Source organism: Seriola aureovittata, chromosome 18 (genome assembly GCF_021018895.1).
Source record: "Seriola aureovittata isolate HTS-2021-v1 ecotype China chromosome 18, ASM2101889v1, whole genome shotgun sequence".
NCBI classification, from domain to species: domain Eukaryota; kingdom Metazoa; phylum Chordata; class Actinopteri; order Carangiformes; family Carangidae; genus Seriola; species Seriola aureovittata.
In genome coordinates this window covers 5,819,847-5,845,874 of record NC_079381.1, presented here as the reverse complement: position 1 = coordinate 5,845,874, position 26,028 = coordinate 5,819,847, and the positions used below count along the sequence as shown (strand labels likewise).

Below are 26,028 nucleotides of genomic sequence, written 5' to 3'. Positions count from 1 at the left end.
TTTGACTTAAATACTAATACTAAATAATAATTTTGACTAAAATAATATTTAATAATTTTTATGTTAAAATTATGACATAATAAGTTACTATTTTGACCTAAAAAGTAATGATTTTGACTCTGTATATTTTACATAAAATGTCAAAAAATATGACATACTATCAGAATTTTTACTTGCCATGAAGATTTTTATTTTAGCCACCCCTGCTGTCTTTTCCTGGCAGAAATGGGTTTCCCTACAATAAATTGTAAAGCTGAACATGTGTTTATTTTACATTCAGATTACATAACACGAATATGACTGGCATCATTGTTACTAACAAAAGAGCTGCAGCTTCTTTCTATCAAAATTATTTCATTCAAACTGCTGGCCTGACAATATGTGACTTTTTTGTTTGTTTTGTCTTGGCATTTAAGATTTAGTTCATGTCATCTGCTGGCAGGATGAAAATTGAGTAGCCTAGAAGTTTTTACTTACAAATTCAGCAACACGTGAGAAAAATAGGTTAGAGGAGCCAAAAGTTACGTAGTAGATAGTGTAAAGTATTACACTGAAGTTAGCTGGGTGCTGCCATACAGCATAAACTAGACAGCAGAGTTCTATAGTCGTTAGGTGAGATTAGCTTGATTCAATTTGATTGTCATGGTACAAGTGCCAATGCAATTAAAACCAGTATAGCATCTAACCAGGAAGTGCAAAGGGTAGCAAAGAGCATACAGATATAAACACAAATGCATATGTTGAGATGTACATTATGCAGTAGAATAAATGTTGCTAAATGCATAATGCAAAAACATGATGCCAACATGTTAAAATGCCAATTCATTTATAGGGTGAAGTGAATGTTTGAAACGGACATCTAATTAGTTATTTTTAACCTTAATGTATAACTACAGAATAGGTTAACGAAGCATCCTGCTCTTTTACAGCAACACTTGCCACTAAAAATTAGATAGAACAAGAACAAATAGAATCACAAACAGAACCACATAATAAACAAACAGGTCTAGACAAGGTTACCAGTGTAGTTTCAGAGGCCCTCACCACTTTAAGCAGCCTCATATCAGACAATATTGACTCCACCAGTGGCTGTGTGTGTGTGTCTGTTTATATATCCCTGTTTCAGACCTGCAGCTCTAGTCCTGCAGGAGTAGCATGCGCTACCTATGGGCAGTAAAAATTATAGCATAGTGTTATAAGTAAATAAAGAGGAGTAATATAAAACCTGCAGTTTCTAAATTCTGATATGCAAGTTAAGCAACATAAATAATGGAACTGAGAATTGAAATTGAAACTGGGCAAGGTTCCACATGAAGCTTTATTGTGAACCTGTCCATCTGACAAGAAAGCAACAATTTATCATGAATGATTTTCATTATTAAAGGCAATGTGCACAAAAAGTACATATGTAACATAAAGGCTTATTAAATTTAAAAGTGTGGAGAAATAGTCACTGAACCTTTTATTACTCCAAAACTGATTCAGATAGCTTTTCTTCTTTTGATGGTAAAAGTTTTCCATCTGTCATTATCCATTTTCCACCTTTAAGTGAATTACACATTTTGTCTCTTGTAGAACAAATGACTATTTTAACAAAGGTTATAATTACCCTATATACTAATGGTTCAGTCTTCTGTCAACATCCGTCAAATTTTAAATCCCTGAAACCTATTCAAGTGTCCACAAGATGGCGTACTTGCACTGCTTCCCTCATGTGAATCCACTTCTCCTCAAAGTGTTTCTCGGCTCTGCCACTTGCTGCCTTTTTTACTGGACTCTGCAAGGTGACATGATCATTTATAATTTTTATTTTTATTTTTTTATTGTTTTATTTTCCAAAAAATCTTTATCTGTCCATTTTGTCGTAGCCTATAATGTCTATCTTGCTCTTCGGTATCGCATATGTGACATTAGCCTACAAGTATCCTGTAAAGAAATCTGTCATGAGAGAATATCGATAATGCTTTAATAAACACAGACAAAAGTCAACAGTGTTAATTTCCAGGACTGGTTTGGTGTGTGTATCTTTGGAGGTGCTGCCTTCTCATATGATCTTTTGGCCATTTAAATCCTGCACACAAGTCATACACACATTACTTGGAGTAAATCATGTAAATCAAACATTGTTAGGTGGGAATAGTTTGTTGGATTTTTTTTTTTTTTTTTGGTTGAAATTTTTACTTGTTTTTTGCATTTTAACGTTAACATGTGTCTTTTTCTAAACCTATGTTTGCTTTCAAATTAAATGTCTTTCTAAGATCATTGCAAATATGCAGAAATATGCAGTAGGATGCAAATAAATGGTCTTTCGTTTGAGGCATTAACATTTAAAAAACTTCAAATCTAGCCTTTAATCCCAACATGTGTTTCTGGGAGCACTAGGTGTTTTGTGTAACTGTTGCAGGGTTAGCACAGGCCCGGTGTTTTTCTAGGCAAATTTCCATCTGCAGGTTGGCCTTTTCATTGGTTGCAACCACACTCAGATTCCCTGCAAAGTTATCTGATTGAAAATCAGGGAGGGGAGAAAAGAGACAGCAACAAGTGCGATGGTTATACACTGCTTTGCTTTTCTGACTTTTGGGAAAGGATTTAACGACACATGAGCCGTCTCCCATATAAAGAATAAGGACGTTATTATTACTACTTTATTTTTTTTTTTTAATTACGACGCCTTTTATTTCGACGGGAACTTGCTCAGTTAACGGTGAGTAGCGCCTGCCTGTGAAATAAAAGTAAACCAGGCTAAAGTGAAACTTTTATTAGTTTTTCATGAATAACAGGGTAATGCAAACTGAGCAAATGTCTACAATGTGGTTTTTAATTGTAGTTTTTTTTGTCTTCCAGCCTGTTAAAATATAAAGAAAACATATTTTCTGATAATCAGTTAGTTACTTTTCCATATGGATATCCTAATATAATTGACTGCATTAAAGGAGAGTAACGCACCTGTAATTTCGGCGGAAAGGATATTGCGGAGGTATCCGGATGATGTTAGAATAACATGTTGGAAAGTGACAGTTTTGTTTAGTTTTTTACAAATATGACATGATAAACTTATTTATTAACATCTATTCTAAATTCCTAAATAAGTTGTAAGAGTTAACCTATTGGTGTTTGTTTGGTGTAGAATCAACATGCCCCGGTCATTTCTGGTGAAAAACAAACGATGCATGTCCTTCAATGTTCACCGGTCATATGAAGATGAGCCGAAGGCCCCGATATGTACAGGTGAGACTCCGAAAACAATCATTTTATCTGAATACATGAGGGATACAATGTTTAGGACAATTCAGCTCCTGCTGTCTGCTTTTATTTCCCTGCATACCTATTTTAAAGCTGCTTGCTGTGTTTGAAACATTTGCATGGACGTCAGTTTTTAGGCAAATTTAAAAAAAGAAAAAAAAGAAAAAAGAAAAAAAAGGTGTATGTATTAATCATGCATCTGCCATTTATTAACTAATACATCAGGTTCTAGTTGTAAATTTCAAGGTTTAGCTGTGAATATCTACAGAATGTCTTTAAACAAAATGTCCTCTGGGAGGAACTGCAGGGTTTTGTTATTATAGGGTGTTTACTTGCTGTCTAATCACGCAGGGCCATGACTTCTGCTTGAATCAATCACACTTTTTATTTGTTGTGGATTTGCAGAAGTCCCACCGGCGGTTCAGAGCACAGACTCTTCAGACAGGCCTCGGTCAGAGAAGCAGTTTCCCGATCCAGATCGCAGTTCATTAAAAAAGGAGGAGACAGAGCTTGCGTGTCCCTTACCTGTTCATCCAGAGCCGACCAGACCTCCTGCAGCTCCCACACAGCCATACTTCCTAACTGGTGAGCGACCAGTGCACTCACCCCCCATCTTCTTCTGCTACGTCTACAGCATAACTTTAAATCAGAAAGGTAACACATGGTTCTGTGTTTGCTTATGTGCACCCTCAGAGCCTCACATGGCAGAATTCCCTCCTTACTACAAGCATATGCCTGGGAGCCGATGCATTCCTCCTACGAGCTCCGTCAGATGAGTTTCAGCCCCACCGTGCTGCAGCATGCCAGCTCTCTGTACGGCAGCCACATCAGCCGCAGCCCACAGCCTCAGCAGCCTCTGGACTGCAGCACACACTACTCCCCCACCTCTGACACCTACCACTGTATCACCTGCGACAAGGTACGCGCCGCATGTCGGCCTCACGCCAGCACATACAACAACTATCTCTAGAGTGATATCTCTTCGTCAGCAGGCTTTACTGATGGACGAACTCTTCTTTCAGGTGTTCTCAACGCCCCACGGACTGGAGGTTCACGTCAGGAGGTCGCACAGTGGGACGAGACCTTTCGGCTGCAGCATCTGCAGAAAAACCTTCGGTCACGCAGTCAGTCTGGAGCAACACATGAATGTCCACTCTCAGGTACATCAGTGACTCTAAACATCATAAGATGCGTCATTTTAAAAGGTGTAGTCCAACTATTTATTGCACTTTAATAAAGTTTGGAGGACTTGTGAGAGTTTAAAAACAAAACAAAACTGAATGATCAGAATTAAAGGGGCAGACGCTGAGATATTCAGACGTTTAGCCCCAAGTGTTGATTAAGCTTCGAAAATGCTTGATCCTACACTTCCCATAATGCACCACTCTTCATTAGACCCTCACTGTGACACCATCAGAGTAATTTTCGCAGATGTGCCAAAGCTCCTCCAGACAGAAGACATAATAAAAATGTTTTTCGCAGACTGTGTATTACTCACACTTTCAATAAGCAAATCGATCTTGATGTGTAAAAAAGTGGTGACATGCCCCTTTAAAATCACAATTAATTAATAGTGATCAGTACTAATCATGCAACTAATCCAAGAAGAAATCTGGCTTCAAATTACTCTTTATAACATGCTGGAAAGTATTGTATGTTTAAAACTTTTGAACTTGAAGAGTTAGAGACACAGGAACTAATGAATTGAAGTTCTGACTAATAGTTAATAGTTAATAGATTATTAATTTACATAAAGTTAATTAAAAGATTAGTTGATTTCACTAAATCCCAGGATGAGGTTTTACAGTGTTTAACTGAATAAAAGCAACTCACTGACTTTTAATATTTTTTATGACACTGACATGACAATCTCACCACAAGGTCCATTTAGTAGTTTGTCTGGGGCTCTCAATCATATCACGTGGTCGTCCTCCACATGAAATTTGCCCAGTTGTGAAGGAATTGTAGATATTCTGTTTCTCATCTTATGTTATGATAGAAACAACTACTACAGTACTACTACAGTAAATGGACCTTATAGTGAGATTATTTTGTCAACTGTTGTTTCCAAGATAAGAATGAACTTTGAAGCTCAGCATTTGTGACATCCTGCTCTCAATCTAACACTTTTTTTGTGCTCTTTGTCATTGAGCAGGAAAAAAGCTTCGAGTGCAAGATGTGTGGGAAATCATTCAAGCGCTCCTCCACCCTCTCCACACACCTGCTCATCCACTCGGACACCAGGCCTTACCCCTGCCAGTACTGCGGCAAGAGGTTCCACCAGAAGTCCGATATGAAGAAGCACACGTACATTCACACTGGTAAGTCACAACATGAGGATTGTCTGACAGACATGTATTTATGATACTAGTAAAAAAGTAAAACTGTCCATGTCTCCTCTTGCTGTAATAATCTGCTTTCCAAGTGCAGCATGCAGGAATTGTTTCCAGGAGCAATATAACTGCTGATAAATCAGAAAAAGAAACTTAAACAAATGTCCTGTCGATTTGCATATCTGGTTTTCCTGCTGCGTGCAGAGCTCTGTGAAAGGAACTCTATGCAGTCCACATTTGTTGCCAATAAATGTTTGACAAATCTGAACAATGGCACTATTCTTCCCTCATTCATATTAGTGAAAAATTTATTTTTTATGGTAAAAATACCTGGCACCATTTTAAATGCAAACAAACCTGACTTTCCAGAATTACAGAATGACAGAGTCATTGTGTTATATCGTTTGAGAACGATCCAAGATTTGACTGTGTAGATTTCTTACTGTTTTAACTTTTTAATTTTTTTTACATTTTATAGGTGAAAAGCCGCACAAATGCCAAGTGTGTGGTAAAGCATTCAGCCAAAGCTCCAACCTGATCACCCACAGCAGGAAGCACACAGGCTTCAAACCGTTTGGATGTGACATTTGTTCCAAGGGCTTCCAGCGTAAGGTGGATCTCCGCCGGCACCACGAGAGCCAGCATGGCATGAAGTGAAAGCCAAACTCAACAGTAGCAAGTGTTTTCTACACATGTACAATTAATTTCTGTTTCTGAAACGACCAGCTGATGTTAATGTAACCTGAATATCTTTACAGAGAAAAGCACAAGAATAAGAAAGCTGTGAAATCAAATTCTGATTGAAGGCAATTTAACTTAAGAAAAATGTCATCTGTGTCACAAAGAAATTGAGCAGTTAATTAGAATGTATTTAATTAATATATTGGAAGTTGTCTTCTTTCAAAGATGTGTTTATATGTGGATGAATGGGAGATTTGCTGATGTAATTTTTGATTTCTTATATTTAATTTAAAATATGCTTGAGCAATGTAAATTAGCCTGATTCTGTATGTGAGTTGATAAATGCTTTCCTTTGAAAAATAAAATGTGAAGTGAGAAGGAAAATCTTTGGTTGGTCTTTTTAAATAAAACTCAATGAAGAAATGCAAAGTGAAATAAAATATACAATCCTTCACAGCTAGAAGGTAAAATACACGCGCGGTGTTTGTCTAAGATAACGCGATGAGCACTGCAAACACACTTTTTCTCGCTGTTCGGCCCTTTCAGGCTCTTTCTGTGTGTTTTACTGAGTCAGTCTCCTGTGGGTGCAGGATGTACAATAACTACATGACTGTGGCCTCAGGTGAAAATCTCTTGCGGGACCAGAGATAGCATGTATTCAAATAACACACCCGGAACACCATGCAAATCCAAGGGCTGGAGCGCTATTCATTCCTGAAGGCCGACTAGAAAGAGGATAGAGGAAATTTTTACGTCGCCCAAATTAGATATGCCACTGTGCCCTGTGCCCAGCTGCTTCCTGGTTATTGCTGAAGAGGCAAATCCAGCTCTATAATCTCGGTAAAAAATCAGAATTGCACAAACTGTCATAGGCCATAATGAATTTTGTTCATGCACCCTTGCATATATGCAGTAGTGTCGCTGCTTGGCCTTTGCAGTGAGGGATACAGGGATAAATACGAGGCTGTGGAAAAAGGGACTGATTACTTAGTCAACTGTCACCACACCCAGCCAGCCTGTTGGATTTACTTTAACTCACCACCTTCCTCAAACACCAAACCTGTTAGGACATTAAGCTGCTTGAGGCAAATCAGATCATCATCATCCCAGCCTTTTAAATCTGACAAACACTGAGTGAAGCTCAGTCACAGTTTGTAAAAATGAGTTTTTAAGGTAAGTTAGACCAACTGTTGATGCAAATTCATGATAATGATAAAAAACAAATTTGGAGTAATCTTATGAACAAATGACTTTTGGTATTGTGTCACACACACATAGAAAAATTAAATGGATAGTCTCTTTAGTTTTTACTCACCTGTGCATCAGAATATTTCAGGGTTTTGTTGAGCCATTTCATGGAAAATGATAAATAGAATGAAAAAATAAAAAATAAAAATAAAAATCCTCACAGTAATCATCATAACTCATCACGATTTGAGCAGTAATAAAGAAAATGGGATCAAATCCAAATCACACAGCTCAAGACAAACGGTTTTCCTCCTGCACTATTCACATAAAATTGGTTTCAAAGCCAATATTACCCAGAACTTTCACCTCTGACGATCTGAGAGTTCAAATTTTAATGTGACTAAAAGCCTTTCTGCTAATATCAAGCTTTTTAAGTTAAAGGGGCTATATGTAAGTTTTGCTATTGCTGCATAGCCAACGTTAGCATTAACAGCTGTTTATTTACCAGTCTAGGAGAACCGCTGTGAAGTCAGCATCAAACTTCATTCCTTCCCTCACCAAGAGCTGTCTCCAGCGGATTAAACCAAGCTAATATTACCTCTTGTTTTGCTTCGATTTATATGCTAACATTGGTTATATAGAACTAGCAAAACTTAAAAATAGCTCATTAAGTTCAGTGAGTCCACTCAGATTGTGCAAGCAAATCATTGGCTCACTACTAAAAAAAAGGAGTAGGTCCACTACTTTCTTGTCTCACACTCTGTTAGGATATTGATGAATCACTTTGATGTTGGAGTCCGCTGCCTTCAGGGAGATGTGGCCCTAAACCGGGCTTCTCCTCACCTGACCCCATGGATCGTGTTGGAAGGCATGTGTTGACAGAGATGTACTTACAGCAATGTTCCTCCTGTCTGGTCCAGTGAACTGCATCTGGAGTAGCCAAAAATCTTTTAACTTTATTGGGCAGGTGATGCCGATCCTGGACAGAGGTGAGATTATCTCTAGTCCTAATAATGTGTGTTTTATTGTTATGTTGTTGGAATTACATTTTGAAAAATGTATTGCATTGTGTGTTTATTAGTAAGCAAGACTCAGTTTAAGTGTTTTCAACTTAAATATTAATTTTAAGTAGAAATAATTTGTCTTTTAGTGTTTTGAACATAAAATGTTACTTTCAATCTATTTACTCCAACAAATAATTTTCTCAATCATCCATTACTTCCATTATTTAAGGTAATCAGTTGCCTCACATGTTTTAAGTCATGTCAACAGAGGAAGTATACCAGCTTTAAACCGTGCAACTAAACAGCTTCGGTTTCTGGATGAATGAGATATAACATATGATGCAGGATCAAACACACTTAGACCATTTGCAAATGAAAGGGTGGGATCACAGTTTCAAGTGCAAAGGTTTATTCATGGGTAAGTGGGGGAGAAGAAATCAGTGTATGAACAGGAAGGAGAGGAGATGTGAGGGCTTACTGTCTGGCAAACAAATCTGACGGCTTTATGCAAAATTTGTTGATATTGCCAGGGCAACAGGGTCCGTTGTGATCCTGTGAAACAGTTAGGCCTTGTCGCTGCATCCTGGTGTGAGGAAACAGAGCAAATCAAAATCCTGCACAGGTAACCCAACAGAAAAGACAGGACGAGGATCATCTTGGGTGGGACTAAACAAACAGGACATAGGTCCTGAAAGGGGAGGGGCGGCCCTGTGGGGGTATAGCCTGGGGAAAAACGGGAGAAAATGAAGAAAGCGTGCGAGCCTGTGTGCACCTGTAATCCCTTCACTGGTGAACAGGTGTATGGGTGGGAAAAGCTTCATGCAGTGGAGTACTTTTGATTTTTTTTTTTTTTAAACACAGATGTCGGACAAAGTAGCAGAAGAGGACTGTGGTGGAGCTGTTTATGTGGTTCATTTGCATATATGTTGCCTTAGGGTCTGTGGTATCCCAATAGTTGCACATTTGCCTGATTGTCTTTCTAACTGTTCAGATCTTACTAAGCTTCACTGGGAAACAGAGCAATCAGAAATACAGTAACAAAAGAAAGTTTTTCTTGCACAATATCTTTCCTTTTTCATTTTTGGCTTTATTATTGTAGGAGGAAGCTTTGCACATCTATTCTGTGAGGCAGGTGTGTAGGAACGGGATGTTTTTGTTGGATTTTATTATGGTCACAGTGAGAGAGAGACAGACGGGCTGGGGAGAGAGGGGTTGACGTGCAGCAGAGGGCTACAGGCTGGACTTGAACCTGGGCCGCTATGGTACGCGCTTTATACCAGGTGAGCCATTGGGGCTCTCAGCATAATACCTTTAATACATTTTAAAAGTTTTATTTTCAGTGTGACAGATATCCATAACATGTGAGCAGGGCGCTGCCTGGACAGTGGAGTTACAGCACAACACAACACTGACACCAGACACAGGCTCAGCTCTAACAAATCTACCAAATCTGTTCCATCTTGTAAAGATCAACCAACAAATTAAAAAAATCAAGACTCAAACATCAGTTCTGTGTTGTCAAAACCAACACAGCCCAATACAAATGCAGCTCTGTGTCTCTATCTCTCTCACACACACACTGACTGAAACAGCAGGTAAAGACTTGGAGCACAGAGCTGAAATTTGTCTTGCAAATTAGTTCCATGCAAATGAACCCTGGTCTGTGCTGTGGAAACACTGCAGAATGGATGGATGGCTGGCTGAACATGCCCGAGGCAATGATGACACATTCATGGAAGACAGAGCGGGAGATCCCCACTTTCTCCCCTTTATGTAGATCAAAGAAATATCATGGGAATCTGAGAAATCATTTAATGTTGTAAGATACCTGTACCTGCTTTTGTTTTGGATGTACACATCCCCCCTCTCAAAAACAAAAATCACTTTTACAGTTGCATGACTCAGATTCTTCCTTTTCTACATTCAATCTGTTTCCATGTGAGCTGATTCATCAATATAAGATTCACATGACTAGAACGACTTGTTTCTCTGTGTTTCTTAAAACTTTCCCCCCAAACGTAAAACCTTCCCTCTCTTGCAGATCTTTCCATAAAATCAGGGCCAAAATGTGAAATGAGCCTAATGGAGCCCAAGAGTGGAAACTGGTTACTTAGGTTCAACCATTACAGTAAACAAGGAAACAATATGAAATAATATGACAGCACAAATATCAAATTTCTCTCTGAGAAATTTGAATTCAAGGAACTTGTGGCTTTGGTTACAAGATGAAATTAGATATGATGATACCTTATTCATTTCCAGGGAGAACATACAGCAGCAGAGAGACTGTCCTCCTGTGAAAAACGAGCCCACAGGTCGTTTGTGCAGCAGATTATTACGACCTATAGTTACGTTTTATTGCTAGGCGACATCTAGTGGTCGTAGTAATTATGACAGGAGCAAAGGGAAAAGTGCAGTGATATAGATATATATAGATCGGTGTTCGATTTCCATGTGAAACCAGTACTTTATATTGTTTTTATTATCCATGACTGTTCGTTGTTATTATTGTAACCATGACAACAAACATCGTCTGATGTTGAGGAAGTAGGCTACTTATTCTAACCCAAATAATGATCTTTTCCTAACCCTTAGTTCTAATGCCTAAACATAACCAAGTAGTTTTAATGTCTAAACATAACCAAGCCATGACCGTTATTATACTAACCAACGTTCGGTACTCTTGGTACAATCATTTATTATGGTAACCACGACAACCAAGGTCTGGTACTGATGCCGTCCTAGGGGCGCTATTTCAGGAGACACTCCTATGGGTCGTATCAGAAGGTTGAAAAAACGACCTACATGGTTGTTTAGGTTGTTTAGGAGGACTTGTTGGAATAAGCAGGGCCTTCAAATCTGTAAAAGAGGTGTTGTTTATTAAAAGAAAAAAAGTATTAATAAACCAAAGAGATGCTGTTTATAGAAAAGAAAAAATGCTTTCACAGAATGTGCTTGTGCATAAAATTACTGCATTGCACAAATAATCATAATGTTATTTTATAAAAAATATAAATGTTATAGCCTATATAATGAAATAGCAATATTATTTTTGTATGGTGTAAGTGTGTAAGTGTTTTGTTGTTGGGAGTGACCCAGAACATTAACGTTTTAACGGCAAAATAAATTAAAAGTCATGATTATATAAACAAGAAAGCTTTAGAATTGTGCTGTTTTTGTAAAGTCGATTGTTAATGTTGAATGACATGCCAGTGATCCATCACTTTGTTCTTAAAACAGACAGAATAATCCAAATGTAAAAATAAACTGTCAGCACATTTCCTCTATATGCCTGAACACAGGAAGATGCTGCTGTATGATCACATCCGCTGCTGTCACACAGTGTGGGGGGGTGTGATACTACTTGACTGCCAGTAACACTGTGTTATGGTCCTGCCCTCCTACAGATAAGTGCAGCGATGACGTCTGGAAAAGGCTGCACCCACAAAGTGTCATACAAGCGGGATGAGAAAGAAATAGATCAACATTTCTTGAGGCTGCTTTTTCTAGGACACAACCTTCACGTTACATCCAGCCTGATGTTACTATAAGAGGAGCTCCAACACTCCAATGCGGGAAACAGAAAATAAAACTACTTGCCATTGTAGAAGATGATCATGAACATCGTCTCACAGTTACACAAGTGTGAGCTTCAGAAATCATTTTAAAATACCAGTTTCTCAGCTGTGACCTTTAAGCTTATCATCAATATCTGCAGCCAGTAAAGGTCCTATTTATATCCCTTACTCACTAGATTTCATTTTGTTGCAAAAATCTTAATTTATCAACAAACAAATATGGATGTGGTGAAACAGCAGTGGCAAGGGCATCTTAGGTGTACAGCTGTTATGGACATAAGCCATGTGGTGACACGGGGCCACATATCATCCCCTTCTCCGTCCCTCTGTTTACTCATCAAACCTGTCCAATAACTGCAAAATGTTGTTGTTGTTGTTGTTGTTGTAGTTGTTGTTGTTGTTGTTGTTTTTCAAAATAAAGATTTGATGTTGTTTGGCATTGAATAATAATTTATATTTAATTGTTCTTGTTTGCTCAATAGCAGCTGAAATCTTTTTAGTAAAAATGTTCTCCTGCAGGATTTGAAGGCAGTGTCATTTCTACAAAATATTCAACTGCAGTCGTTCCCAACCTCCAGTGGGTCACAAGATAAATCTGAGGGTTCATGAGATGATACACAGGGTAGGAAAGCAGAAATAAAACTTAGCTAGTCTAGCTAGCGGCATGGCTCTGTGGATAGCAGTGTCTGCCAATCCACTACTTTGGTCCAGACTGAAATGTGACTATTGGATGGATTGTCACGAAACCTTTTCATCATCAGGTCAAAATCTTTATGACCAAAAACCTTCTCCATTCTCACCATTCTGCTTAGTGCTAATTAGCAAATACTAGCATAAATTAAATTAGACAGGGAGAAATATCATAGTGTGCAGACATATTTAAGTTATTATGGGTCACAAGGAAACATTGCTTTGTTTTAAAGGTCACAGGCCAAAACAATGGATAACCACTGGTTTAGTGTACTCTAGGACTTCTTAGCATTTTGAAAGTCGTATGTTATTAAATTTTTAATGTGTGTGCAGTTGTGTGACAACCGTGGGCGGATCTTGACATTAGATTCACTTGTTGAATAAATTACCAGAGTGTAGAGGAGGAAATAACTGATAATCATCCTTCTTTTTGCCTACAGAAAGGTGATAGGCCTTGTGGGCGTGGCCTAATGCCTACATCACACATCCAAACATGGCCATGCATACAGAAAGCCTTTCCAACTGACATACGGTGGCGAGCTGATGGTCCAGAGGCACAGAAGCTGAGGGAAGGGATGACAGGAGAGAGAGGGGACATGCTGAGTGAGAAGTCAGAGTCATTGGGAGCGGGGGGGTGAAATCTGAGGGCAGCAGGCTCTTCCAGCGTGAGCCGGGTGATGGAGGCTGTCTGATAACCTTATCATGGCCTCCCCACACTGTAACGGCTGGAACAGGCCAGCAGAGAGGCAGGGAGGAGCGAACAGGCCCTCGACTGAGATAGCACCAAGAGCTGGATATCCTATGTGCGAGCCCCCCCCCCCCCATGAGAAAGAGAGAGAAGAAAGAAAGAGAAAGATCATCAAAATCTTCACTTCACCACAGCACACAACAGATTGTCAGTCAGTGCCCTCTGCCCCCACCTCTTTCCCTCCCGCAAAACACTGAGCTTTGTAACACTGTGATAGACCTGTACAGGCTGAATGTCACTCTTTATGTTTTTATTGAAGTTGATTACAGTTGTTTGCTGTTGATATTTCAATTTGCCATAAAAGGAAGCGCAAGAAGAATGTAGTAAACTCACAAGAACAGATACAGTTAATACAGTGAAGAGTGTAGAGACGAGAATCTGGCACAACACGCTGAGATTCAGAAGAGAAGTAAAATAAACCCAAAGGAAAAAAAAAAAGCCTTAAACAAAAATAACATTTCCAGTCATCTACTTTACACCAATAGTATAAGAAGATCTTTTGAATAGGTATGGGCAGCACCAAACAGCAGCCAGATACTGTTAGCAACTAGCTGGTAAACCACGAGGATTAGCAGGAGCCAGATGTTTCCCTCAGGAGTCTGTAGGGACCAAAGAAACAGCTAAAAGAGAGAGCATAATTAACTTCAATTCACCGGGTGGATTCACCAGCTTTTTCACAGCATCTGTTTTCATATGCGATAGCAGGGAAAGCACAGGTGTTACAACACCACTAATTGAAGCTCTGTTTGACTCAAGTGTATCCAGTACAAAGACTGAATTTAGACAGACTGAATCAGGAATTGCTCAGCCAAGTTTAGTTGTAACACTAGTTTGCAAGGGGGAACTGTTACATAGCCCAAAACAACTAAACTTTCCAAGAACTTCAAAGCTTTACTATTTACTTTTCATTTTGCAAGCTAGCTTTAAGAGTTACATGTAAAACAGCACTCAAAACTGGAAACACCACTTAGGATAGACTTGGGCTTTTGCAGGTGCTGGTTGGTCAAGAAATAGGTCATACTCCTAGCTTGTTGTTTAGGTGAGGGTTTTATCTCTAGATTTGTGAAAAACAAAGTAACAGTGTGATTTAGAAAGCTTTGGAGTTTTTACTTACTGCTTTTTATCTTTAAGCTTTAAGCTTGGCTAAACCTGTCCCTATACTGGAAGCACAGGGATGTAATTCAGTGTTACCAACATGTTATGAGCCTAATTCATTAGTTGCAGTGTTTAGAGTCAGATGCAAAACAGCATCACATTCACTGCTAACCTCCAGTTGAGGAAGTTATTTTCCCCAATCTCTACAATGTCACATGAAAGCACCATTCCAGCAGACTCTCATTTTGCACTTGCAGCTCCATTTCCAAAATTTTAAAAACACTTCATCAGAGTACCAGATTGTTTCTTAAAAAATAATAGGATAAAAGAACATAAAAGAAAATCTATATACCGCCAACTCAAATGAAGATGATTAAAAAAAAGTGAAATGGCCACTGACCCACATTGTGCAAATCTAGTGTTGCACTCCCTGAAAGACATGAGAAAAGAGGACAAACTAGAATCAAAGTAAACAGTGTTACACTAAGGCTGTAATTGCCTTTATAACAGCATCTTAAATAACTTGGTAAACACACAGACATCGGTTTTTTCAGAGGCTTGTTCCTTCTCTGAGGGGATGACAGTCTGTTGACAGTTTCTGGGAGGGACAGCACGCAAATCCTCTTTACTGAGGTCCTTCTGAAAACAGTGGACGTCTCCTTCTGACAATACAAAGATACTTTTTGTAAATGTTAAAAAACCCAGTCCTGCATATGAAATAACAACACATAGGCAAATCACTAATATAAAGTCTTAAAAGTGCATTCACAAAGATTCAGTTACTTTTGTTAATAAACTTTAAGGCTTTAAGGCATTATTTTATTCCCACAGTCAGATAATTATTTCCTCCACTGGCTGCATTTTGTTTGGTTCTACAGCGCCATCATGTGGCCAGAAGATGTTTAGCAACTGCCAATTCATTTTAGTAGTCTATAGTACATTAAGTTGACTGAAATTTTTTTAAACTGCGTATATAAGAACCAACAATGGACTAATGTAATATCATTTGCATTATGCAAACACATCATTTAACGATATAATATTTAAGAAATATATATATATTTAATAGAAGAAGAAAAGGGACCATTTTTCTGACTGTCCTGCTTGAATGTTCTTGAAGATTTTATTTTATTTTTTTAATTTGAGTTGTTGAGTCAAATTAGTCAACGTCTTGATTGATATCAAAAAGAGTAAGAAGAGGAGAACTTTCTTTTTTGGTTTAATAAAAACCCGCGGAACTATATGTGTGCACCAGCGTTTCCGCCCGGCGATATTTTGCACTTGGACACACCCTCACGCTGCGGTGTTTGGGAGCTATGGCTGTTTTAGCGGGCTGTGTTTGGTGTTAAGTGTCTTCGTTTAAATAACGCAGATAGAAGAGGCAGCATGGCGGATTCCAATGAGCTGAAGTTGGATTTTACTCTGAAAGAGCTGACTGTTTCCTGTCCGGCTGAAGATGATGTTCCCGGCAGCTCGTCCACCGTGAAGCTGCGGGACAACAGGCTGGTGTGTGTGGAGTATCCGGCGGTGATTAACAGTGTTCCCAAGATGCTGGAGACTCTCGGGGGTGAACAAGGAGTATCCAAAGTAAGTAGACCGCAGCTGGGACAAAATGTTGTGGCTATCGTGCCTGGGCTTTTATTATTTTAACTTTGTCTGCTTTAAAACAATGTGTGTCGCGTGCAGACTTCATAAGGTTGAACATTACTCTGTAATGTCAGGCTTTATCTTGATGGCCAAGTGCTATGAACTGTAAGACAGATGTGTAGTGTACATTTTTACATTTGTATTACTGTTAGTCATATATGGTGTTGGGGCATTTGAACTTAAAATTACACATCTATATTTCAGGGTTTCCAAAACGTTGTCCACCTCTCAAAAGGTCTTTAGGGCGGTAGTTTAAATCAGAGAAACAACAACATGGGGTCATCAAAAGCCCCAGGTTGGATGTTTTGTATCACATTACACATTTTGGCACTAGGCCTAACATCGGTTTTATTTTGAATAATGTGAGCTGAATAGAATCACCTTAGTGGCTGTTTTGGAGTAGCTGATTGTCATCACCTTTACTGTGGTCATAGCTGTCCTCACTGTTATAATCTGATATCTGTCTGTGTTTCCTGTTAATCCACAGACCTTCGCTCACCCCAACCGGCGGCTTGAGCTGCGTTTCCGACCTCAGGACCCTTTCTGTCACTCTCTGTGTGGAAACCGCTTCCCGTCCAGCAACCTCCTCCTTAGAGTGCGGCGGCGGGTGCGAAAGAAAGACCCCAAGGATGCTGAGATCCACATGGATGTGATCGGAGTCATAGGGACAACATACAAATTCCAAGGCGAGAGCAAAAGTCCTTCTCATCTATGAAGTCTTTGAACATTTCAAACCAACAGAATGTGAATTTCAGTGATGTGATCTTTATTAAAGAGACAGGATTTGAACTGATGAGGTGACTGTTCTGATTACCTCTTTGTTCTTTGCAGGGCTGGCAGACTTTCAGTGCCTCGCTGTGCATTCAGAAGGTGGGAAAGACATGTCTTTATACGACAAAATCATCCTTCGCAAAACAGAGAATCAAGAGTTCTTTGAGCAGCCCATGCCCTTCTTTCTTCCCCCGGCCATCTTCTCACGCCTCGACAGTCCCGTGGATTATTTCTACCGGCCGGACATCCATCAAAAATCAGTAACAGCTCTGTGGGTGAAGCATAATTTTCCTCAGATTTTACAAGCTGACCTTCTTTTGATTTTCTTGTAAGGCAAAATTTGGGAACATACTACATGAGCCTAAACCCTGATTTGGCCACAACGACTGGTACAGATATACAGCATGGATGGAATGTTTCAAGAATTTCTATTTAAGAAATCTATTTTTGTCAATATTGGAAACTTTGCTTCGGTTTTGCAGTTTATCAGGAATATATTTATTCTGTGTCCCTTCCATTGTGTTTATAGCCAGATGCCCCTCAACAAGAAGAACTTTATCGGTTTGAATCGTGCTCGTCGGCCCCACAACGCCATCTTCGTCAGCTTCAGCGATGCCACTGTGCCCAGCGAGTGCCTCGAGCCGGCCCGGCTCAACTGGGCACGAGTCTGCCTGAAGGAGTCCGACAAAGAGGCTGAAGAACATTTGAAAAAGGTTTGTGTTCTTCTGTTCAACGCACCCTCTGATTACTAAGGTCACTTGCTTACAACAGGAGAATATGTGTTATTGTTGGAATAAGGAGGATCAGATCAGCCATCAGGCTATTTTCAGTAGTCACTCTGTTGACCAAACCATCATAATCAACCAGTTCTCACTCCAGAAATAGCATCTGCTTGAAGTTGGAAACTGTAGCTCAATATTACGCAGGTATGGTTTTCCTTCCGTTTCTGAGCTTTTATCTTATCTCAAACCAAACATTTTGTGCCTAGATGTTTGAGAGCCGGCCCATCTGGTCCCGGAACGCGGTCAAGGCCAACATCAACATCCACCCTGATAAACTCAAGCTGCTGTTGCCCGTCTTCGCCTACTACATGGTGAGCTGAGGAGACAGACTGTCCCTGCTAAAGAGTGAGGTTGCATTTTAGGGGGAAAAAATAAATGCTGTTCAGTTCATTTTCCATGATGTCAATCAGTTACATTTTGAAACAGTGAAACTTAAGTGAAAATACACACTGAAGCCTCAGTGAGGAGGTGAACAGAAAAAATTCCAACCTGAAATCTATTGTTTTTTTAATATTAGTGCTGCACCATATGAGGAAAATCTGCGATAGCGCTGTTCAATATTTCCATGACGATATGACCTGCGATAGATAAACAAATATTCGAGTGTGCTTATACAGGTTTGCTGACTGAAGCTGAATGAAGAACACAGACAAAGGTTACTATCGGTCACCTCCTCCGCCCTCCTCCCTCTCCTGCAGGTAACGCTGCTGAGAGTGGGCAGCTGCTGTCTCAGGCTGCAGTTACAAGTTTAAAAAAGTTTGTGTGAAATGAAGCCGCAGTCTACACACAGAAAACTTTCCTTTATAGCTTTTTCATAACAGTTCAGCTACATTCTTGTGCATTGTGATTGAAGTAGTTAAATTACTTTTTGGACATTTTTGTGTAATTAACGACTGAAACTACAAACAACTGTGGGCCATAAAAGGAAAGGACCGCTATGAAGATATACCCAGGAAATGCATTGGTTAGGCAGTCACCACAATACACTTGACCTTTTGTGTAGTGCATGTGCAAAAGCCATGGGTAGGCGTTACTCACACAGTGACAACATCCTTATGGATAAACCTCCTGAATCTCAGCCTGAGGAAGAATCACCATGGTCTTACCGAAGCAGCTGGTGATTACAAAACCAAAGCTGACGTTCCAACACTTTTACTTTTTCTCAGTAGCTTTAGTTAGCTTTCTGTTCTCTACTGCCACAGAATAATAACATCTCATTTTCCTAAATTCAAGTTAAATTACAGACTTAACTTTTGTAGGTGACAGGACCATGGAGGAGTCTGTGGGTGAGGCTGGGCTTTGACCCCCGAAAGAGCGCAGAGTCCAAGAAATACCAGATACTAGACTTCAGGATCCGCTGCAGCACCAAGCACGGTGAGAGCCTGAGGCAGGACGGGACAAGAGTCAGTGTATTTTGTTAGTTGATGAGCAGTTTGCCAGGGAGTTCTTTAGTTACTAGTAGTAACAATAGCATTTGGTGATATTGTAGAATATTTTTTTCTTATTTTGAATCTCAATGAAAAGTCCGACCTCTCTGCCTGACACTGACTGCTGGCTGCTGTTTTTCCCACATTTAGGCTATTCACTATCTGACATGCCAGTAAAAGCCAAGAGGAGCGCTCTTAACTATAGTCTGCCTATCACATTCAACAAAGCAGGTGAGTGGGTGACTTTATTCAGATGTATGTGTTTATTTAATATGGACGCCCACAGCAAACAAAGCCCTCACAGAGGGGACACATGTAAACATCATTAAATAACACGTGACCTCATAAAACCCAATCAACACAAGTGATAAAAACAAGCGTTTCCAACCAGATTGTTTGACCTGAGATATGAGGCTCAAAAAATGTCAATGGCCTTGCACTGTACATGTACTGTGCAAGGCAGGTGAATTAGCTGACAAATAACCAGGTCACAGTTGGCTTTCTGCAGTACCCTGATTTCTTAAATGTTACACAAACAAGGAACAAGAGTCTGTGATCTGGTTAGGAGATTGAAGAAATCTGATTCCCCCAGCTAGTATTCTTGTCCATGTATACACATAAACAAAACAAAAAAAAAATGAAGAAGCAGCATCTCATATTAAATCACACACTACAGTTAGAATAAGTAAGAAGTGCTTCTAAAATACAGTCAGAGGTTTGTGAGAGTATTGTCTGATTGCACGCATATCCTGGTTTCATGTAGCCGTGTAAACACATTGACAGTAATTAATGGTATATTGTACAGCCCGGCTCACTAAATTAAACGGCAGTAACAAGTCCTCAATAATCTACACTGACAACATGGTGGAAAAACTGCTGCGCTCTTCCCAGGTCCCCAGCCTGCCAGTGTGATGGATCTTCCAGCTCAGGAGGGACCTAGTTCCAGTCGAGATACAACCCCAATTACGTACCAGCTGAAGGTCAGTCAAGGTCACGTTAAGTGAACGCATTATTGGAGCATGTCCAAAGATGCTCATTGGTTTCAAGCTGTGATATGGTGATACCTGCTGCTGTGTCATCCCCACAGGAGTCGTCCTACATTTTCAGAGAGGGCATGCTGCCTCCTCACAGGCAGATGTTTTACCAGCTCTGTGATTTGGATGTAGAAAGGTACATTACAGTGTTGTGTGTATTATTTTTCATCTCAACTGCTTTAGTGTAATCGAACTGATGCCGGAGTGTATGCAAGTGCTGGAAAAGTCCTATAAATTAGAAAAACATGGCCCATCAATTGTCCTAATACAATTAAATGTAATGTTTCAGGTCTTAATTTCAGTTTTAGGGATCTTAAAACGTTTAGGTGAATAAGTATAAAGTAGCAGAAAAGGAAAAAAAAAAAGTAAAGTAATAATACCTTAAAAGTTCAGTTCAGCACAGCACTTTCCACCACTGTTTGGGTGTAATGCAGCTATTTGTGTGTTTCCAGTATCAAAGAGGTGATTGAGCAGAACTGCGGTAATGAGCAGATATGTAACGAGCGGGACGGCTGGTGTGTTGTCGGCACCACGGACAAGCTGAGGGACATGATCTCAGCCATGATCAAGAAGGTCATCCGAGAACAGAAACCAGGTAAGGGTCACTTCTTGGACACTGTGTCCTGTGTCCTGTGAGATCCATGTGTGCGCACACACATCGTGTTCTTGGTTAGCAAGTGAATCAATGTCCACTTATGAGTCCTTATCACACTTCATGGCCCAGAATTGTCAGCAGTTAAACTTAGGAACGTTGTACAGGCTTACCTAAGATACTGAATAAGGTAAACATTAAACCTGCTAAACATGAACATGTTAACATTTTTGCTGTAGCATCCTGACGTTAGCATTTAGCTCAAAGCCAAGTACAGCCTTACAGAGCTGCTGTCATGTCTGCCAACTCTTGGTCTTGTTTCTGCTTTTAAAGGGACTATGTGTAAGTTTTCTGTGATGCTGAATGTGGTTTCCTGCCGGGGACGGGTAGTGGTGATTGTTGCTTGACAAGAGCTTCGGCCATTGTTGCGTTTACAAGACAAGAGGTTATAGTACGACCTCTGAGCAGTGGTACTTCTTCAGGGGAGATTGGAGGCTACAGAGAGCCACTATCATAAAGTGACAAGATGGACTGGGGCTAGCTGCTTAGCGTGCTAACTTCAGTGGAAGAAAAGACATTGAGATAGCTGTTGCGGAGTAAAGGAATGAAGTTTGATGCTGAACTCACAACGTTTCTTCTAGACTGGTAACAGCTGTTAACGCTGACGCTAGCTCTGTAGCAATAACAAAACTTACATAGCTCCTTTGCCCCACAGAGGTGAAATTATGCAGCATTTCACAAAACACTCACTGAAAAGACGTGGAAAGACGTGTTCCTGTCGCTTGCGGGGTAGTACTGCAAACTCTTTTCTATGGAAAGTAGGTTTATCCAAAAAGCTGCTAGTTTTGTTGCCATGTGTGTTTTGTTTTTGTTTGTTTTTTTTATGAAAAAACATTTTTGCTAAAGGGGTCTGAAGCATTTGACAAATGCACTTAATTGGAAACACTGCAGGCAATGCTGTAACTCGATCACTCACTCAGTCATGGACATTCACTTTTATAGAGCTTGCTCCGTTGTTGCAGTAGAGGGGCAGGATTTTGGCTCCTGTAACAAGTAAACACGGCATTGAAAGGTTTGTTAACTAGGAGACCCAATAGTCTGTGATCTGATGTTATTTCTCTCCCCCAGCGATGCCAGAACTCCCCAAGAGAACCAGACGCAAAGGTGCAAATCTAAAATCCTCAGTGAGAGATGTGGATGCAGAGGAACCGGAGGAGGAGGATGGTGAGAACGAGGAAGATGACGATGATGAATTTCAGCCATCTGAGGGAAGTGAAAATGAGATGGAGACAGAAATTCTGGATTACATGTAACAAAGGACAACCATTTTGATGACGTGTGTCTTGATTTTTCATAATTTACAGGGATTTGTTTCTGTAAAAAAAAATTTTATGACCCAGTGAAATATAAATAAAAACTTAAGTAGTTCTCGTGGTTTGTGTCAGACTCGTATCGTCCTTACAATTGAGCTTTAATACATCAATTTCTCAAGAGTGCTGATCAAGATGTAGTCTTCCTACACATCATCAAATACCATTTAAAACAATGACACAAGAGGAAAACAACATTGTCAAGATAAATGCCCTTGAAATAGAAAGATAGAATAGAAAAATCCTGACACACACAAAACAGCAGTGAGTATGAGGAAGAACATGCAAGATATTTGCTTAAAAATGCTACAAACTCCTACTAACAACTCTGCTGTATCACTGACCATTTTACATGCCTTCATTTCATCATGACTTTATTACTGCAACGGTCTTTTTACCTGCTTAACCATAAGTCTATTCATCAACTCCTTTTTAAATATATCCTTTTTTTTCTTTAAAACGTTTTCATGTTTTATCCTACACTAAATTGGTTTGAACTGTTTTTAAAGTGGGGTCGAAAAGTCTGAGACCACTTTCCCATTCAATGGAAGGGGAACTTATTGGCACCCTTCACTAATATTTGGTTTCAGAACATTTGGTTACAATGACTCTAAATGTTTCTTGTAGCTGCTAGAAGCCTCTTGTACCTGTATGTTGATTTCTGCCATTCTCTCATTAATATGTGTTCAAGCACTTTTTTTCCATTTGCAGGAGCTTCTTTTATAATGGCAGGTTTCAGCTTTCCCCAAAGGTTTTCAATGGGGTTTAGATTAGGACTCAGTGCTGTCCATCTTTTCCTTTCCAACCATGCTTTTGTGCTGCTGGGTGTGAAGCTCTGGGTCGTTGTCCTGCTGAACGACCCAAGACCGACACCTCAAATCAAGTTTTCTTACACTGGGTAACACATTTATCTCCAAAATGCCATGTTAATCTTCAGATTTCATTATTCCTTTAATACATTCACTGCCTCCAGTACCAGAGGCAGTAACGCAGCCTCACAGCATGATGGAGCCTCCACCTCGTTTTACTGTAGGTATGGTGTTTTCCTTGAGCTTCATTTCGTCGCCTATAAACAAACTGATGCACTGCCTTACCAAAGAGCTCTATTTTGTTTCGTCTGTCCATTGAACATTATCCTGGAAAGACTGTGGCTTATCTATGAAACTTTTTGCAAACATTAGTCTTCCCTTTTTGTGCCTTTCTTCCAATAATATCCTACATGACCTTTCCCATGATGGCGCATGATGCGGGTTAAACCACCACTTCAAGATTGCTCCAGGTCAGCCTCACCAACCTTGACAGGCTTCGCTCGATGAGTTTCTACTTAACATCTTAACAGTTTTATGACTGTGAAACTTCCTGATACAAGCTGTTGAAATGGTTTCAGGATCTCCTATGATTGCCTTGCAGCCTTTGGAATTTTTTGTTAATAGCTTTTCTGATACTCTCAGACAGCTCTCTGTCTACACCATTGTGAAAAAGAAACTGGAAACTTTTTGTGCAGTAAAACCATCATTCATTGGTTAATTCAAGTCATATGGACAAACAGGTGTCAGTCTTATATGTCTTTTAGTTTGTTTGAGGAACGGATATAAATCCCCCAAGAGTGCCAGTAATTGTGTCCAGTACATTTACTTACTACATTTAATGTCTGTATTTTTTATTTCATTATAAGAAAGTGTTTTTGTTGTCATTCAATAATTTTGGACATTTAATTAAATATTCGGATTATTTGAAATTGGTTCATTACCAGCTGTGACAGACTGGCTGGTCAGTCTGTTATCATGGTAAAATATGTCCTGTAGTGGGAACTACCACAGAGGCGGTTTTGAGTACTTTGACAGCTGTTTATGTGTGTATGTCGACAGATATTGTCACCACTATAGTGTCACCGCTACAGGTGTGCCCATTTAAGTGAATGGGGTGTGTCCAGACATTTATATAACACACACATATATATATATATATATATATATATAAAAGGCGCTTGTAGCTTTGTGTGGCTTTTAAAAAAATGTATATAATTTAATTTAATTGCTGGTGACATTTGTAGTCGAGGTTTGCAGCATTAGGAAAAAGGTTTTACATCAAACGAGGATTAACTGTTGAATCGGCTACAGCAGTGTGACTTTGAGTCCTGTTGGACAGCTGTGTCAACTCAGCGAGGGTTGGCTTCCTGGTAAACAATTGCAAAAGTTGGAAAATCACTTCTCAAGTCACATAAACATTTGCCGTGTGGACATGTCTGTCCTATTTACTGTGTTTAACTCACTAAATACCCTTAAACAGTTTCTATGAATATTCATATATTACTATAACTGAAAACTCTTCCTAACTGTGCAATCACAGCACCGTTAACATCCATAGAAAATATTAATAGATCATCAAAAACACATGAGGGGGAGTGGGGCACATTTCCATGTAATTATTCTTCTATATTACCACTACTAATACTGTATTACTATTCCATAAAAGTACAGAGACCCTCTCCTCTGTGGCAGTTGTCCTTACATCGGTTCACTCCATTAATCAGTTTGCATGATGGCGGTGTCATGTGAGGTGAACGTGCTGCGGCTCATTCTTCGTTTTTGAAGGTTGTAAGAAAATAAAGCTACATAAAGACCAAAAAATCAAAGTTCAGATCACATATGGGATAGAGAGAAGACGAGGGTTTCTCTTTTTTTTTTCTAGAGTTATCTTTAATAGCTGTCTAAGTTTTCATAAATAAACAAATCAATATTTCCAATCATGTTTTCAAGAAGATATGATAGTTCATATAAACCTGGTTTGGTGAATGTCCAGAGACAAAGGGAGTCTTTACCTCCTCATCTCTTCAAATGAGAAGCTATAGAAATACAGGTTTGAATGTGTTTTTGAGGAAAGTGCTGTGAGGACAAGGTGGTTAAATATTACATGTTATGTAACAGCGAGAAAAGCAGGGCCACAGACACTGGTGCACACTGGTCGGATGTTGTTTAGGGGAGGAGTCCCCTTTACAAAAGTCTGGCTGACATTTAAGCTGGTTCTGACAGTCTGGTCATGATGGGGAAGCTGGGGATTTTGGTTGCTGTTGCAGTGTTTCTGGAGACGGTCTTTGCAACATCTGTTAGTGTCACACAAAAACATTTACCTCTAGTATATTAAAAAAAAAAAAAAAATTAAAGAAAATAAAAGACTGTTAAAGTATTAATTTAGTAAAAAATGCTATAATTTCTGCATCTACAGACTTTCTGAAATGCAGGTGCTACTCTTAATTAAGAAAGTATGATTATTATTTTAATTTTGAGCAATAAATGTCTTTTTTAAACAAACAGTGAAGGAACAGAAGTCTTTGTCTCTTTCATAATATGTTTATAAATTATTACTCCTAAAGAAATTTTTTAATTGCTGTGTTACATGATGGTTTGATTCAAACGTATGTATTTTTTCCAAAACATTCCTATTGGTTAATTCAGGTCATGTGGACAAACAGGTGTTGGTCTTACATGTTTATTTGTTTGTTTGAGGAACTAATTTAAATCCGTCATAAGGCTACCAGTAATTATGTCCAGTACATTTAATGTCTGTATTTTTTTTATTTCATTACAAGAAAGTGATTTTTGTTGTTGTTCAGTAACTTTGGACATTTTATTAAATATTGTAAATTATACAAAGTTGGTTAATTATCAGCTGTGACAGAGTGGCTGGTATTGATTCCACCTTGTCAGTCTGAGCACCACGAGGCCGTTTTGAGTAGTTTGACAGATCTTCATGTCTTTGGAAAGATTGTGTCACAACCGTGAAAGATACAGTCACACAAATTTACAGGTGTGTAGTTCAGATCAAAATGAAGGCTGACTTTGTAG

The 26,028-nt window shown here is 39.3% G+C and overlaps 2 protein-coding genes across 2 annotated transcripts; both read left to right on the top strand.

Moving 5' to 3' along the window:
* Positions 1 to 2,511: 2,511 nt before the first annotated feature.
* Positions 2,512 to 6,628, top strand: gfi1b (growth factor independent 1B transcription repressor). Its single transcript, XM_056403746.1, is given in 8 exon segments — positions 2,512 to 2,704; positions 3,128 to 3,228; positions 3,649 to 3,828; positions 3,937 to 3,969; positions 3,972 to 4,162; positions 4,266 to 4,403; positions 5,399 to 5,564; positions 6,055 to 6,628. Coding segments are annotated over 7 exon segments (981 nt in total). The 5' UTR covers positions 2,512 to 2,704; positions 3,128 to 3,134; the 3' UTR covers positions 6,234 to 6,628.
* A 9,211-nt stretch (positions 6,629 to 15,839) lies between these two features.
* On the top strand, positions 15,840 to 22,247 carry gtf3c5 (general transcription factor IIIC, polypeptide 5). The gene is made up of 11 exons (XM_056402708.1): positions 15,840 to 16,147; positions 16,695 to 16,893; positions 17,039 to 17,249; positions 17,508 to 17,691; positions 17,967 to 18,071; positions 19,020 to 19,134; positions 19,338 to 19,418; positions 20,079 to 20,167; positions 20,275 to 20,357; positions 20,674 to 20,816; positions 21,942 to 22,247. Exons 1-11 carry the CDS (start codon positions 15,947 to 15,949, stop codon positions 22,124 to 22,126), a joined length of 1,596 nt encoding a protein of 531 aa, XP_056258683.1. The 5' UTR covers positions 15,840 to 15,946; the 3' UTR covers positions 22,127 to 22,247.
* The last annotated feature ends 3,781 nt before the right edge of the window (positions 22,248 to 26,028 follow it).